We start from the raw sequence: 17159 nt of genomic DNA on the forward strand, positions 1-17159 counted from the left end.
GCACATATAGAAATAAAGAACACCGCATGCACAGAAATATGCATCTTTATGGACTAATAAATCTATGCAAACATCATCATATCTGTGGCCTGATGAGTTCTAACTGTGTCACAGTTACTGTAACAGCATGTTTCCCAGTGTATATTCTTATTAATCATTCTGTCCGTGGTGATGCTATAACCATAAACCTAATGTGAATTAAAAAAATGATAAACACTAAATGCTCTCACAGATTTGACTGATGAGAAGTTCTGAAAATCTGAAGTAGTATGTGGCTGGGTGCCGTTGTTGTTAACTGAATAAGCTTACTGGTGGAGTAATTATTATTGAGCTTACATACTCAGTGTGGATAAACCAATAGAAAACTGGTTACATTGCTTCCCTGCTGTATAGGAACTTGGAATCCTTCTAATAATGACACTCCTGTACAAATCATGTCTGTTCAACATTATCAGCAGGGAAAGAGAATAGCTAAGTACACATTTTACCCTCTGGCTGGGTTTACAGTGATGGCATATGGCTCTCCTGCTATGTCTGTAATCAAGCGGGTGCAGTTTGGTCCCTTAAGTTGGCCCACATTTATGGAATATCGTAATTTAGTCCAGTGGGCTGTGTAATAGCTGAACCAGTGCATCCGAGAGTGATCAGTCCAATAAATGTTGCCTGTGATCCAGTCAGCAGAAATATCTCTGGGTCGACGGAAATCTGAACACTGCAACAGATAACCGTCAGAATGTCAAGGTCTTCATTCAACTTCTGTGCACACATTTATTTAAAATTCATGTCTCATGAAAGATAAATCTTTGAAACAATATGAAACAGTCACCTTGCTTTTAATCTACAGACATCACATGCAGGTTTTCAGACACACAAATAAAGAATTACTCACAATGTTTTTGATATTTGATTTAGTTTGGCTTCTTTCAAGAGAATCTTTGTAAAAAATTCCACCGGGGTTAAACTGTGTGGCCCAGATAAACTTTTGGTGATGAAACAGAACATCCATCCCGATTATACGGGCATTGTCCTCAATGTGAGTAAGCAGTTTGAGTCCATGGCTCTGGTTATATGGATGCACAAAGCTTCGAATTTCAGTATCATTGGCTATGTAGAGCACTCGGTCCTCTGGTCCTGCATTGTAAAACATATAGACATGCAGATGCATTTGAACGTTTAGTCAGGCTACAAATAAGCAATGCATACAGAAAATCCAAAACATTGTTTGATACTTCACATTTGGATCATACCTCTTGCTATACAGTTGCCGTTGATCTCCTTAAAATTCCGATCACACATACATTTAAAAGATCCCTTTGTGTTTGTGCAGTAATTAGGACATGTGTCAAACTGCAGACACTCATTTATCTCTGGAAAAAAGATAAGAGGGACAGATTCACTTATTCACTTCACCCAGAGTATCTACATTTTCATTGCTACTGAAACATTTCATATTCAGAGATATAAAGTAAAGCCTTAAACATACATTCTATCCTGCTCAACTCTCTACATAATCTGGAAAATTGTTTTCCTTTGTTGCTGTGAAACTAGAGGCCTTGTTGAGATACATTTATTGCAAATAAGATAGTAATCATTTGTGTCAATTTCCATTTGAGAGGATTATCTTGTCTGCTATCCACAGACGTCTTTAAATTTTTGGAGCTTATTTGCTGAGCTGTGGAGGTGCTGCAATGTCTGGGAACCCTCTATATTTAACATATTTTTTGCATAAATATCATCTAGAGAATTATCACATTTTCTTATCTTAGAAAATTAGACAATAAGAGTTAATTTGAACAAATTGAAAAAAAACGTCATTATTGGTATTTATTGAGATAAATTATCCAAAATTACCTCTGGCATAAGTATGTGAAGCCTTGCTTTCTGTGAGCTATGAGCTGTTGCTACACCTACATCTTTAAAACACCTAACCTGTGCTTACTTGAATATTTATTCTCCATCTTATACTCTGTAAGTAGAACCAAAACTGACATCAAGCGCAAATAAGATCAAATAAGTGGTTGATTTAGCACCTATAGACCAGTGTCCAATTGCACTGAACCTTGAATAATGTTTCCTCACTTTGTAAGTAATTTTGGATAAAAGTGTCTTCTAAATAACTACATGTAAATGTAATGTCAGGTACAGCAATAACTGGACATTTACTGTTGCTGAGTCCTGAGCATCAGCTTGGAGGAAGCTCCAACTCTGAGATGTTGATGGGTTTCCTCACATGAATTCATCCCTTGAGCCTTTTTCTCAACATTTCTTTTGGATCGAGATCAAGTCTTCGACTTAGCCTTTCCATATTATTACATTTATTCATTTTTAACAATTCTTATTAACTTGTTTGCTGAGGATAGTTGTCTTGCTGCATGACCCTTTTTTTAAAGAATTATATCTAATGCCAAACACATATTTCCTCAGAATTGACCGGTCTTATTCAGAATTCTTATTTCATCAATAATAGCAAGTTGTTGCTGGTGAGATGCAACAAAACAGGCCCTAACCATAATACCACTACCACCATATTCCACAGGTTCATATGCTAGATTGCACTATTAAGTCTTGGTTGGTTGACCTCACCCATGTTGGTCCCAATAATACTCATTTTCTCTCATTTGTATAAAAGCTGCGGATTGGTTGAATCTTAACTCTAAGAGAGATGATATATTTTGTTTCAGCCAAATGGACGTCAATAATTATTTTTCCTAAAGGTTCACATACTTTTGCCAAACAGTACTGTATAACCTTCCTTAGTAGATAAATTATCATGAATGCCATTTTCATTTCAGTTGTTAATTTTTTTTAGAACTTATAATATGTAAATTCATATTTAAATAAATATACAATACATCAAATTCTAAAGGAAAAAGCACTTGTGAACAAGTGAAATATCCTAAGAAATTATGTTTTTATGATTGACAGCTGATAGTTTTGCATAAAAACATATTAATATTAAACATATTGAATACAAACATATAAATATAGTCAGTTATAACTGTTGTTATTTAACAATAACAATGTTCCTTTTCTGGTATTTCACAGAAAACCAGTTCCAAACAAACAAAACTGGAAAGCCCTTAATTATTTTCTATATGGAAGAAACAGTTACGTTAAGGGCCACATGGTTTTTGATGTCACGGGAAGTCCACATTGTCATTAAATAAATTGTGATGAGCTGAAGCATTTACGCTCATATAATAAAACAAAATAATAATAGGAGAAAACAACAATAAAATGCTTGTACATTACCTTCACATTGACCTGTTTTTTGGTTCCTCTTAAAGCCAGGTTTGCACTGGCATATAGCGTTTACATTTGTCTGGTTACAGATCGCATCTTCCCCGCACGGATTTGTTTTCTTTCCGCATACATCTCCACTGGAAACTACAAATAAAGTCTTTGATTACACCTCTCCTTCTTAGACACCTGCTGAGCTGTTCGTTTGATGTGCAGCAAACAAGAGGGCACCTTAATCATTAATACAGTACACAACATCTCTCAAACATGGGCATACATATATTATCATAAACAACAAAACATTCCATCTAAAATGAGGAGATTGCTGAGCTTCCTCTCAACATCACTGTGACATTTGGTACTTTTCATCTCTTGCATAGTTTTTCTTTCATCTGTTTGCTGAAGTTAACTCTCGCTGTACTTACACGACTTGCAGTCCTGCTCGTCAGAACCGCCATCCCCGCAGTCGTTGAAGAGATCACATTGGAGCTGCATTGGAATGCATCGTCGGTTACTGCAGGTAAACTCAGTTTTCCCACAAGGCCGAGGTCTTCCAGCCACCACTTCTGTTCCAGCACACAGCGTCAATTAAAAAAGAAAAAAACAACAACTCATAACCTAAGTAATACACAAGCATGCTCAATATTAAGATAGAAAATGTTACCTTCAGCGTCATGAGATACTGTACAACATTACACAGCCATCGCTTAGAAGTCCACCAAATCAGACCCCTACAATGTTTATTTTAAGCCTAAACCTAATCATCTGCAACAGAAAAGTTGAAAAGTGACATCCTCCCAGCCCACTTCTTATTTGAGCATGTTATAGTTGTACGATATTACTTTTGTGACGGTTTTTGTGGACTACCTGGCTATTACGCATCCTGGACTGAGACTGGGTCATATATACGGAGAAAAAATTTGACGCCCTCCGACAGAATAACAATGAGAAGGAATGAAGCATAATGAAGTGATGGGGAGTTGGATGATGGGATTACTGTGAGAGTGAGGGGATGGATAAAGGGAAGAAGCATACAATGGTGAGAGGTAATGGACTGAGTTAAGAGATGGATGGGGGTATCAATGAAATCAGAGAGGAAGATGAATCGAGGACAGAAGAAACTAGAAAGCGATAGAAAAGAGAAGCTATTTGTCCTTCTCTTTCCTGTCTTCTCTGCGTGATCATTCAGCTTGCGTCGAGGGAACATGTCGCTAAAAAAATGGATGGAAGCGGTTATGCCTTTGGATCTTACAGAGAAAATAAAACAGCCGTTTTCACATTCAGAAGGAAAAATAAGTTGGAGCAAAACTAAAAAATATGTTGAGCACACCAAATGTATCTGCAGTGACTGATATTAATCATGCCTTTCATCTTGATCTGCAAAATTTGTGTAACTGTTGGTATGAATGAAATGTTAAATCCCATAACTGGGCAGAAACATGAGATTTAATTTAGCTCTTATTTTTTCTCTTTAATCATTGCAACCCGTTGTTTTAGTTTCAGGACTTGGAACTACAGAAATATATTTGGCTATATTTGGCACAATATGTACATTACATATTCTCTTTGGTAAATGAATGAATGACTGAATGATTGAACAAATAAGTGAAGGAATGAATTAATGACTATAAGCAGTGTTTTCAAATTCTGTATTTCCCCAAGGCCAGGAAATTCAGCCTAAGATGCCAGTCCATTTCATTCTTCAAGTGAACTGAGAGCTGTTCTCGAACCACATGGCATAAATGCTTAATATGGAACGGTAACACCCTAAAATCTTACCCAAATATTTCCCAAAGTATTACTGGAACTGATTTACAGAATTTGATGACACTGAAAAAAAATATGAATTTAGCAGAATTGTTTTTGTACACAGATGCCTGTGGATAACAGTAGTTGGGACCTGTTGCTTAGGGAACACAATCAGACCACAGCCCAAAGTCCTACACAGTCCTAATCCAAATTTGATGGCAGTTACACCAAAAATAAATCTTTTATAAAGGTTATTTTCTAAAAGTATGTGCACATGCCCTCCAAAAATCCATACAGGCTATGTTGTGGTCGGAGTTCAAGACTTATGTGAGCTGTCAATCATAAGCTACCCATGATGTTGTCATTCTGAAATTACCACATCAAAAATGTTTGCGAGCAAAGTGAGAATACTTAAAAAATAAAGAGCAGCTGCCAGCTACATGATGGTGCCACACCAATCTGTGAATGTATTAAAAAAATGAAAAATTTAATTGGATTGTTATTGAAAAAAAGACCAATTTTGTCTGGGAAACATCCACGAGTGCATTACCAGGAGACATTTTAGGCGAGTTGCCTCTATTTTATCAATTTTTATTTTTTGATTGCTTCTGTTGATGATTGTACCAGCTCTGTTCACAGCATTACAAAATGGTTTGAATCAGTCGAATTGTTTAAATCTCAGCTTTCTATGGGTGAGTCATATTTGTACCAATTTATAGACAGCACTTGTGTTAAAATTGTGTAGAATCTAACTGGCAGCCCACTGTTGGACTTCATTCATCAGTGTCCAGACCTAACAGTAGATCTTTAGAACCCCAACTCAACATGCCAATAATAATAATAATGATACTAAATGGCGGAAATTCACATATTTTTTATATAGTAAGGATGCATGTTTTATTAAATTTCCAAGAATACTCAAGTACAGCTCATTTTTAAAGGTTGTTTTCAGACTATAAACGTTGTGCACCACATATTTTTTCCCGTCGCCATCCCAGTCATTGTTCTAGGTTCTAGGATAGCTGTATTATTTAAAGAGAATGAATAACTACCTACTTATCAAGGACAAGTGCATCAGGGGATCATTTAGCTTTCTGCACTTTGTTAGACAAATATGGGATGCTTTTGGCTTAATGCAAAAAAGAAAAAAAAGCTGCTTATTGCAGCATCAGATCTGTACTGTCTCTGCTCACCGCACTCCTCTTCATCCGAGTTGTCACCGCAGTCATCCAGTTTGTTGCACACTTGGTCTAAGCGTAGACACACGCGATCATTTCTGCAGCGGAATGGCCTTGTAGGAGGGCAGGGAAGTTTTGCTGGAAATCAAAAGACACAATAAGCTGAAAGATGTGTCCTTGTAGAAGATAAAAAATAACATATATAACAGGAAAAGACGATGAAATACTCCCTCTCGCGAAATGTATAAGCAGAAGCTTATATTCCATTTGTCTTATTCAGAAAAACACTTTGTTGACAGTTTCAACCTACCGCACATGTCAGCATCTTCGTCAGAGTTATCTCCACAATCGTCCTTGCCGTCGCACACCCACGTGTGAAGTTTGCATAAGGTGTTGTTGCAAATGAATTCATCAGCCCGGCAGAAGAAAGCTCCTGCAATTACACGGATAATTCCTCATGACTTTTATCAGAAGTACACTCAAAGTTGCATAAGATGAGACTCAAAACCATCTATTACAGGATCATAATGACAGATGGACACAATTATCCAGACGGTGTGGATCATTTCGCCTCACAAAAGCAAAGTTTTATTCCATTTATGTCTTTCAACTCATCTTAAATTACTCATTCTTTCTCATTATATATGTACAAGCCTTCATCTGCCACGTCTTTTCCTATTTATGTTTTATCTTTTTATCTGGTGCTTTGTTTTTATATCAAATGCTCTGCTGAATTATTTTCTTTTTTTAGTAGCATAAAGAACTGAGGAAGAATTTGACAATTTTTTTTTTACCTTCAGAAATCAATATAACTCATCATCATCCAAGATCACACTCGTTCTTACCGTGGCTGCAGTTCTCTTCATCACTATGATCCATGCAGTCCAACACATCATCGCAGCGCCAGCGCCGAGGGATACAGTGAGCCCGATTCAGACACAGAAACTCATCCTCTCTGCACTCCTTCACACAGCCAATCTGTCCACAAAGAAACACTATAAATCATCAAGCAGCAATCGAAGCGAACCAAAACTTTGTGCTAAAACATGTGCTGATATGATCTGTGAAGCAGCTTCTCACTGCACAAGTGCTCTGCACTGTGAAGCTACATGGTTTTATGTGATTCTTTGTAACATGCTCGCTGCACTAACCTCATCTGAGCCATCTAGACAGTTGTCATGTCCATCACACCGCAGGCTGGCTGAAACACACCCTCCGCTGGCACACACGTACTCATTCACAGAGCAAGTGGGGATGACTGGAAGAGTGAGACAAACATAAGTCAACATCTTAAATTTCATCACCACAAAATCAGTCGCATAAGAAAAAACAAATTAAACAAATCAGGATAACACTGACTAAAAATGTGGCTCATGGACAGGAAATATTTAGGCTCCTAAAGACAATAAGACGGTTGTACTCAGGCCCAAGTGTAACACCTGCTGTTGGTCAAAGTGTACATACCTGGCTATTTCTATTCCTCAACAAAATAACTCTCATATTGTACTCCAAATCATTAGATTTTTCTGAAGGCTTCTCTCCCCTTTTCATAGCCTCTTAGGTTTTATTGTGTTGTTCAATGACATCAGTACATTGACCATTTATTTTGCCAGTTTGACCTGGGTTTAATCAACTTGGATAAAATGCTTTCTGATTTTCAACACACTTCAACCCTTCAAAGAATATTTTTGTCATTGACAGAAGGTTGTTCTTTCACAACATTTAAGCAAATTACAGTATTACAGAGTTTTAACACAAATGTACAAGAGTAGGTAAGAAATTGTTGTGCATTCAACTAACTCCTTCATTTTGCATTAAATGGATAATCAAAATGAGTCAGATATTAATGTTTATTCTATGAATAGCAGCATATTCATTAAATGCAGCCTGTCTGACAAAGTGTAGTCATTGTGTCAAAAAAAGGCACATGTGAGAGCACTAAAAAAACAAATAAAAAAGAAATGAGCCATATTGTCATATATCCTCTGCTGCTTCAAGTATGGGAGTAAGCATAGGTATAAAATTAGTGCCTGAACATTAATGTATATCTTATAAAAGAAACTACTATTTACCAGAAAAGATGGCACAGCATTTAGAAAGAGTCAACAGCACTTTATGCCATCCTTTTACAAACTATGCGAGTTTGGTAGTTAGTTCACCTGTTCCCTGGCAGTTTTTTTCATCTTCCCCCATCTTGCAATCTTCTTGACCGTCACACAGCCATTTCACTGAGATGCAGAGATTGTTATGACACCTAAACTGGTCATCTGCACAGTGTGCTTCGCAGCCTTTCTGTGAACAGACACAGCAAAGGGATTGAATAATAGAAATCAAGAGTACAAAGTGACTGGTAGACACAGGTTTATAGTTAAAATAATTACAATTTTATGAAGAAAATGAAGTGTTTGTATGAGTTTACAAATCTATTAAATATAATAAAGAGGATACTGTTTATGCCAAAGTTGATCAGAAATTAGTCAAAGGGGTTTAGCAGACTGAAATCATTAAATCAGTGAGTCCTGGCCAAAGTTTACATCTCTTTGGGTTACAATTTGTGTTCTGGTCCCTCCAGTAAAATTCAAACAGCAGGGCTCTAGTAGTGATTCATACAGCGATTCATAATGTGGAAGTTGGCTTATTCCAAATATAGAATAAAACATTGACTCTGAAATAAAACTCCAAAATGCAGCAGGTTAAAGGCTTTTCTTTCAAACAAAATAATACTGCTGCAGGTCAGTCAGTAGTTATCAGCGATGAAGTTGAAAAAGGTGTTACTTCCAATCACGGTTTGATTAATACACCCCCCCCCCCCCCAAAAATAAAAAATAAAAATAAATAAAAATAAGATAAAAATTGTACTTCATTCTTTTCTACCCTTGCATGTTTCTGCCTCCTGCAGTCTTTAACCTGATTGCCTGAGGACCACAGAAACACATGTTGACACATTATGTGACTCTTAGGTAACGGTAGTGGTAACCACACTCCAAGCCAAACAATAATACACAAGTCTTCCTCAGATGAATCACTATTTTATACAAAGATGAAGAAAAAGAAATATCCAAATTTGTCTGATGAAATTATACAAATGATGTTGAAGTACTTTGTACTTGATGTACTTTGAATCCCCACTTAAAAAGTATTTAATTTTCAAAGCTCAGCTTGTGCCCACTCAGACATAAAAGGTCTTCACCAGAATCTTGAGAAAGAGGTTTGTTCTCCTAAAACTAAAAATAAATGCATGCATTTTTCAATCCTTAAAAAAAACCAAAAAAAAAACCAGAGAACTTGAAGTTTAGGACATGTTAAAATCAGTGTGAATGCAGTGAACTGATGTGAAATTATCTTCTTCTCATTAACCATGTCTATATGTACAAAAAGAAACATCCATTCTTAAGCCATTATGACCACTGTCATTGACTGAATTGAATAATAATTGACTGAAAGGCAACTTTCCTTCCTGAAATTATTTGAATGCACTGACCCAGAAAGCTGGCACCTAGGAGACGTATAATAAAGGGTTAATTAGGGTTGTGGCACTTTGCATGGAGAGGGATTATGTGCAAAAAAAAAAAAAGCTGAGCAAATGTTGAACAGGGCAATAAATTAACAAGAATAATGAATCACAATAACAGGCCCTTGTCCTTGAATTATGCATCACACTGCAATATTACAACTGGTGGGGCATTTTTTGCATTAATCCTGCAAAAATCATGTTAGACCAAGCAATGCTATATGAATGCAAATCAATGTTCATTTCGTCACATAAAACCAAAACGGGTTATATCAATTTGAAGCTTTGTAAATTAAGATTTTCAAGCATCTGTATGAAAAATACTACTGGTCTTTGTTTCGCTGACATGTAGGATTAAGATTTCCAAAACCAAAGGAATATGCAGTATTTCATGCTCTAATGCACCTGAAGGCACAATAATTCATCAAAGGAATATTTTCTGTCCAGCATTCTTTTGATATATGGTGACCATGATGAGGAGATTTGGATAAGCTCAATGACTTATACCTATAATGGAGTTATTTCTTAGCAAGTGGAGTTATGCGCATCTAAATTCAGCCCTCTTTTTCAAATTGGATATTTTATCTTGTGCTGCAAGCTATACTTCCAGGTGATCACATAGCTACAGATGGAATTACACTGTTCATAAGCTATAATGTGGCTCTTGTCCAATGTAATTTGTAAGTGTTAAACCTATGGGCTTTTTGTATTGTCTTCATGGCATTACCTTTGGCACAGTGACCTGTAATTTGGAAAGTACCCATTACAGATCCCCTAATTAAACAAGATAACAGATGCACATGATGAATTAGTGGAGAGTGACCTGTTTGATCTCTAATCATACAAATAAACAGCGATATGCCAGGGAGGGCAAAATGCTGGTTACAGTGTTATTCTTTTGAAGATTTTTTTCTCTTTTGTGTATTTGTTTTTAATTCCAACATGATCCCAAATCCAAAAAAAACTGGGACAGTGTCAAATGGAAATAAATAACAAATGATGATTTATAATCATCATCAGTGATTTGTAAATATCATAGACCAATATTTTATTGACAATAAAATATTAAAAAAAAAAACATATCAGCAGGTCTTAAAAAAGTGGGAACGAGGCAACATAAAGCTGGAAGCAGTACTACAAAGAAACAGCTGGAGGGACATGTTGCAGTTTATTAGCTTAACTGGCAACAGGTCAATAAACACGATTGGGTGTAAAAAGAGCAGTTTAAAGAGTCTCTCAGCAGTAAAGATGGGTAGAAGTCCAGCAATGTGCAAAAAGCTGCATCCATAAATTTTCAGCCAATTTTAAAATGATGTTCCTCAAGATAAAAACTTTGAATATTCCATGATCTATACCAGATAATTCCATCAATTAGAACCCTCACCAATTGAAAACATTTGACACAATATGAAACAAAAAATACAACAAAAAAGAACCAGGACCGTCCAGTACCTTGAAGCTTTTAACATTAACATTCCTCTCTCAAAATCCAGCAACTAGTCTCCTAAGTTCCTAGATGTTTAGAGATTGTGTTTAAAAGAAGAAGGGACAATGCACAGTGATAAACATGGCCCAAATATTGAGACAACAATTAAATATATCACTCTCAATATTTGACACGTTTTCTATTCCATATCCTACTTGAATAAAATATTGGTTTATTGTATTTTCAAATAATTCATTTTGTTATTGTTTTTCATTTAAGACAGCACCCCCACTTTTTTGGAGTTGTAAAAACTTAGGACAAACATTCTACACAGACCTCATCTGAATTATCCAGGCAGTCGTAGTCTCCATCACAGCGGAATCGGGAGGAAATACACTCTCCGTTTGCGCAGGCAAAGTCTTTGTGGTTACAGGTGACTGGCTCTGTGTGGAAAAGGAAAACACGAAGGAAACAACATTATACCAAACTGATTATTCTTCTTGCAATATACACACACACCAAATAAATAAATACAATATAAATAATAAGGAAAAAAAGTCATCTCCAAATAGAGCAATCAGCAAAATGTTTCATCTTTAGAATCACAAGTTAATGCTTTGACAAAAAAACGTTAATTTTGCATCAAAAGTGGATACACTGGCAAAGCTGATTAAAATGCAAAAACACAAAATGTTCTCTATGAAGCCAAATATCCTGGATCTGCCATTTAGCAGAGGCCTGTCCCTGAGAACAATATTAGGATGCTGCTAAACAGCTGGATCAGATCCACCGCCTGGACCCTCCCCCTTGTTATCATGGATTGTTAGCAAAATCGGGGTGTGTATTATGAGCTGTGCTTCAACAGAGACTCCCATCAGGCATTGCAGCAAAATCTGATTTGCAGCCCCTCCATTGTCTGCTGGTCCACCTGCTTAATGTTTCTTGCCATCCAACACTTGACTGGCTTTTATTTGCATTTTAAGTGACATTAATAGGTGTGGGGACTCAAGCGGCTAATAAATCATGTTAGATGTGCGTACTCAGCAAAAGCACACAGAGGGAATGCATATACTCATAATACACGGGCAAATAATTCCACCCACACAAACACAAATACTTGTACTTGAATAGGCAACAGGGTGTGTGATATAACAATGTGGGTTAGCAGGGTCATTTCATGAGAAGATAAAAAGAAGCTCAGAAGCAGCACAGATAATAAGAGCACGCTTGAAAAGGAGAGTTGAGTGTGGTTGTTCCATAGTCAGTTTGAATACATGTTATTTCTGTTGATATTTGTGGATGTGGAAGAAAGGGTGGTTTTGATGGTGTCCTCAAGGGAATCAAATTCTTCAAAGTGAGTGTAAAGTGGACATAGTGGACATAACCAAATAAACAGTGCTAACTGCATGGGAAGTTGTCAGGTACTCACTGCAGTTCTCCTCGTCTGAGCCGTCTCCACAGTCATTTTGGCTGTCACACCTCCAGTGGTCTGGGATGCAGTTGTTATTTTCACAGCGGAATTCATGAGGTCCGCATGTCTTTTCATCTATTTCATCAGGAGTGTAAAAAGTAATAAAAAACAACAACAACATGATGAAAGAGCATGAATATTAATTGAGTGCTAGCTTCCGTAGTTTCAACTTATAATCATTATTTCCTCAGGGTTTCCCTGAGCAACTTTGACATGGAGTTGAAAACACAGCATGGTCTCGAGAGGCAAACACAATATAAGACAAAATACCTGACAGTGCTATCAGTTCTCTTCTATAGATTTGTGACAAGAAATTGGTAAAACTGAACATTCTTGAATCCATCCAAGAAAATTTCAGAGCAGCAAATGCTGAAGAGAGATTTTCGTTTCAGTTTTTATCACATTCAGTCTGTGTTGTGTTCCTGTCAGCAGAGCAGCAAAGGAAAAATTGATAGCTATAAGTTGTATTTAAATTGCTATCTTTTTCGAACGGAGCCAGAAATTAAGTTACAGCTCTGTACGTCACCACTAATGTGTCATGAATCTCTCTAATAAATGGACAAATCTCTGTTCCCGTCTATTTCTGGCGTACATCGACAGTCATTTGTAGAATCTGCTTCACACCACTGTAGGTGTGTGTGCTGGTGGGGATCAAAATAAAAGCAGGTCAAGATTGATAACATTTTGTTAAAGAGTGCTCTCATTTTAGAGTCTTCTGATCTGTGGGTGGGGGTTAGTTCGGAGCCTCTGTGGCCGTGTTGTTAGTTAACTGTGACATCTTCTGTGATTTTACGCATCGTGTCACTTATCTGTGGCCTCACAAATAATGAGGATGATGTAAAAGTTAATAAAACATAGTTCATAGATGAACATATAGAAGGTCATATGTGTTTGACAAGAAATAATGTTTAACGTCTTGTGAAGTCATTCAGTTATAATTGAGAGATATTTTTGGTGATTTCAATTGAAATTTTGGCTTGGAGTGTCAGTGGTAAATTGTTGTTGCCTTTCCCAAAAGATTTAGTCTGAAAAAATAAAGAAAGAAATCAAACATAAAACAAAAAAATTAAAAATACATTCTACTTTTAAACATTAATAGCCAGTGATAATTATTCTGAATACCCTAAATACAGTTTTTCAACAACTGCTTTGATTTTGTCTCTACAGCGCTAGTGCTTCATTAGAATACCTTCTCAAAGTCAAGCTGAGCATTCTTTTAAAAAGTCCTTTCCATGCATACACCATCAGGGATAATGGCCAAGATAATGCTGTTATCAGTTAGGGAAAGGATGTGTCAGAAGTGAAGGGTGGCAGATTTTGCCTGGATCTCTTTCCAACATGACAGCAGGAGGAGAATCTCAAGGGAGAAAACTGAATGTAGAACAGGGTCACACAAAGCAGCAATTCATTAGAGAGAAGCTCAGTCACCAACAGTATTTTAAAGATATGAAACAGAGAAATATTTTCCATTTAAGTAAGAGGTCATTATCATATTATACAAGCTAAAGTGTGCAAGAATTGGTCAGGTAATTTGAGCAAAAATAAGACTATTTTTATATGCTATAAAGCAATACTGTCTCTTTTGCTGAGATGACGTTAATCAGTTTACTCGCGGCAGATGATAGTTTTGCATTTGGTAATACTAAGGGGCATTCTCTAGTTAATTCATGAAGAAAAAATGTAACTGAGCTCTGCTCACTACTAAATTAGCAAATTTACAGGCTCAAAAGTCCACATTGAAACATGATACGTTCAGATATAATTCCCCCTTACCAGAACTATTTTGTACTTGGTCCAAGAGTTTTTGATTGGTTTCATTCATTTCATTGTGATTTCAGTCAATTAAAAGCATCCTAAAATTAGTGAACACAAACACTGTAAATGCTTGTGACTTCTGAAATTTCTTTTTTTCAAACTTTTGCAAACCGCTAATATTTGTTCTCTCACTGTATAGAAAACTTTTGTGGGTATCTGGACAGTGTTGAAGTGGTTTAATCTAGCACAACTTGGCCTGAAAAGATGCTTCAGAATGAAAATATCAGGTTTTACAATTGATCAAAGAATTCCAAAGGAGACCATTAATATGGTCTGTAAATTTATTAGTTAAGGAAGACTGTAAGATAACTACGGAAATAAAGTTTTTCAATAATGTGGTGTGACTAAATAAGCACCAGTGTGCACCTGACAATGAGTCATAACATGAACACTCAAATGTGTATTATTCAGTTATCTGTCCACTCATTGACGTCTATCTCCTTGGACATCAGACCATGATGTAGATTATAGGAACATCGGACCAAGGAGTAAGAGTGCAACAGACGTCATGAGGCCTGACATCAAATGGTCATGTCTAGAAAATCTTCACCAAAGGAAAAAAAAAATCTAATCTCAAAAGAGCTTAGAAAAGCCAGTGGTTATCAAAATACCCATTTCATGTATACAGGGCCTCTCAACTCAAACTTTAAGGCACATTTCCCTCCATGATGCTACCTCACACACAACTGCCTCTGCTTATACCTCTGCTTGGCATGGAAACAACACACACGTACACAAAACAAATTTCAAGGGCAGGAAATCACCTCCAAACTGTCAGAGTACAGATAATGCTGCTCGTTGTACTAGCTCGAGGGCAAAAAGGTTTGAATACATTTTCCCCTGTCAGTGCTAATCGCAACTTTGGAAAGCTCATATTTGCTTGGTATTTTATAAGCATACCAGACTGGTTAAGAGATGTAAAAGATGGAAATATAATCACACTAATGATTTCTCAAAGTAGTTTGGCAGGAGCTCACATTCTCTTTGTGTTTATTTAGTAACTTCAGCAGTCTATAATTCTAACCTGCAAATTAAATCAAAAGCTTAATGAAACGCATTGTTTTTATAAGGTCTGAGTGAAAGATGTATTGACAAAACAGAGGAGAAATTAAAAAAACATTGTAGCCTGGGTAAGATATACGCTACCAGCTGAAAGGTTTCCCATTCTTTATAGAAATGTACAATCTTAGAAATAAAAAAGCAAAACAGGTTGTATTTGTCCTGTTTTACACAATAGCATCAAACAAATTGAATCCTGTTTTTTAGGGATTTGTTACCTGCCCCGTTTTTTTTTTGTTTAAAATACTATTCAGATAATGTTAAACTCATGCTAAAAATGCCTCAAACTCTAGGATCAAAATGCTGATAGCTGCCCATCATGACATTCTCACTAAGCCATGAGTGAGGCTGTTAAAACAAGCGGGAGGAACGAGTCACCCTGAGTCACACTACGGTGAATCCATGTGTAAAATTACCTCGGAATACATCTGATTCATCTTGCTTCAACTGTAGATTACTGCATGGGTGTGATTTCTGGTTAAGTGGGTTCCAGTTACTCACCACAGTTAGCCTCGTCCGACCCATCTGCACAGTCGGGGTCCTCGTCACAAACCCACAGCTTGGAGATGCAGTGCATGGAGGCCTTACACTGGAACTGGTCTGGGGAGCAGGTGCTTTCAGCTATATTCAGAAAGAATGGAAGTGTAAGGAGAGGAGGGAGGCGACATGTTTTATTATTCTGGAAGAAATATTCCTCTTTATAAAAACCTGATTAATCATATACAGCTATTGTGAAACAGAAGCCAACAACATCCCCTAAACACCTGCTATACCCTCATTATCAGTGTTATACCAAGGAAGCAGGAGGTTCTATTTCTAAAACTCAACATTGTTTCAAATAGCATTTTAATTTCACTGGTGTAGTGCTCATTGCAAAGGTGCATTCAAAACCATATTCAATCATGCAGGAAGTCTAAGCAGAGCTGCAGTAATTAGCTTGGCTTTAATTAAAGTCTCTCTTTCTCCTATTGACTCTCCTGGATTCTCTTTGCCTCACGCTCAACCTTTCTGCAATCATATAAAAGACAAATGTAGCAGTCTGAAAGATTTGAATGGAGTGTGATATTCTGAAGAGTTACATCATTGCAGAGAAAACCTGTTCTTATTCTCTGTGTGACTCAATATCTAATCCCTTTTCTCAGGAACAAGCTATAACAGGGGTAATCTCTTTAATACTTTTATGACGACAATGTAATGTTAATGATGTCTCACATGATGCTCAAGCACCAACATGAATGATTTGTTTGAAAAAAGCTTAATCAAGGTTATTTGTCTGAATCTGTTAGATTTCATTTCTACAATACAGACATTGTTTCATCTCTTCTTTCCTGGGATAAAGTCTTCCCAGTCAAAGAGCTCTGTAAAAGCAACTGTAAAAGATAATGAGTGTAAAAGTAATAATGCAGAGCCTTACGGCAGTCTGTCTCATCCTCTCCATCGCCACAGTCGTCCTGACCATTGCAACGCAGGTTAAGAGGGATACATTTTTGTTTCCTTGTGCACTTGAACTGGCCTGAGAGACATATGTATGTCTCTAAAAAAGAAAATAGGCAGAAGTGAAGTGGATAAGTTTAATACAAAATAAATATTGTTGGCCAATGAAGCAAACAGTGGGCTAAGTTATGGAAATATCTTTACTTACTATCATGAATATACTTCTCAGTCTCAAAAAAAAAACATGCAGTACATATGTTTATCCACAAGTCCAAA

General features: G+C 36.6%; 1 protein-coding gene across 1 annotated transcript in view; it reads right to left on the minus strand.

Moving 5' to 3' along the window:
- The window catches only part of lrp1bb (low density lipoprotein receptor-related protein 1Bb), a 259749-nt gene that overhangs the window by 22477 nt on the left and 220113 nt on the right, over positions 1–17159 (minus strand). Inside the window, exons 65-78 of the mRNA XM_072397335.1 lie at positions 16864–16983; positions 15951–16070; positions 12534–12650; positions 11441–11547; positions 8327–8459; positions 7319–7425; positions 7013–7145; positions 6478–6600; positions 6183–6305; positions 3666–3806; positions 3253–3387; positions 1248–1367; positions 890–1131; positions 489–712 (exon numbers count right to left, since the gene is read on the minus strand). Of these exons, the coding sequence (XP_072253436.1) occupies positions 489–712; positions 890–1131; positions 1248–1367; positions 3253–3387; positions 3666–3806; positions 6183–6305; positions 6478–6600; positions 7013–7145; positions 7319–7425; positions 8327–8459; positions 11441–11547; positions 12534–12650; positions 15951–16070; positions 16864–16983 (1945 nt within the window). The remainder of the gene's footprint in view (positions 1–488; positions 713–889; positions 1132–1247; positions 1368–3252; positions 3388–3665; positions 3807–6182; positions 6306–6477; positions 6601–7012; positions 7146–7318; positions 7426–8326; positions 8460–11440; positions 11548–12533; positions 12651–15950; positions 16071–16863; positions 16984–17159) is intronic.

The sequence above is a fragment of the Leuresthes tenuis genome, unplaced genomic scaffold (assembly GCF_036924035.1).
Source record: "Leuresthes tenuis unplaced genomic scaffold, fLeuTen1.0.hap1 SCAF_12, whole genome shotgun sequence".
Lineage (NCBI taxonomy): Eukaryota > Metazoa > Chordata > Actinopteri > Atheriniformes > Atherinopsidae > Leuresthes > Leuresthes tenuis.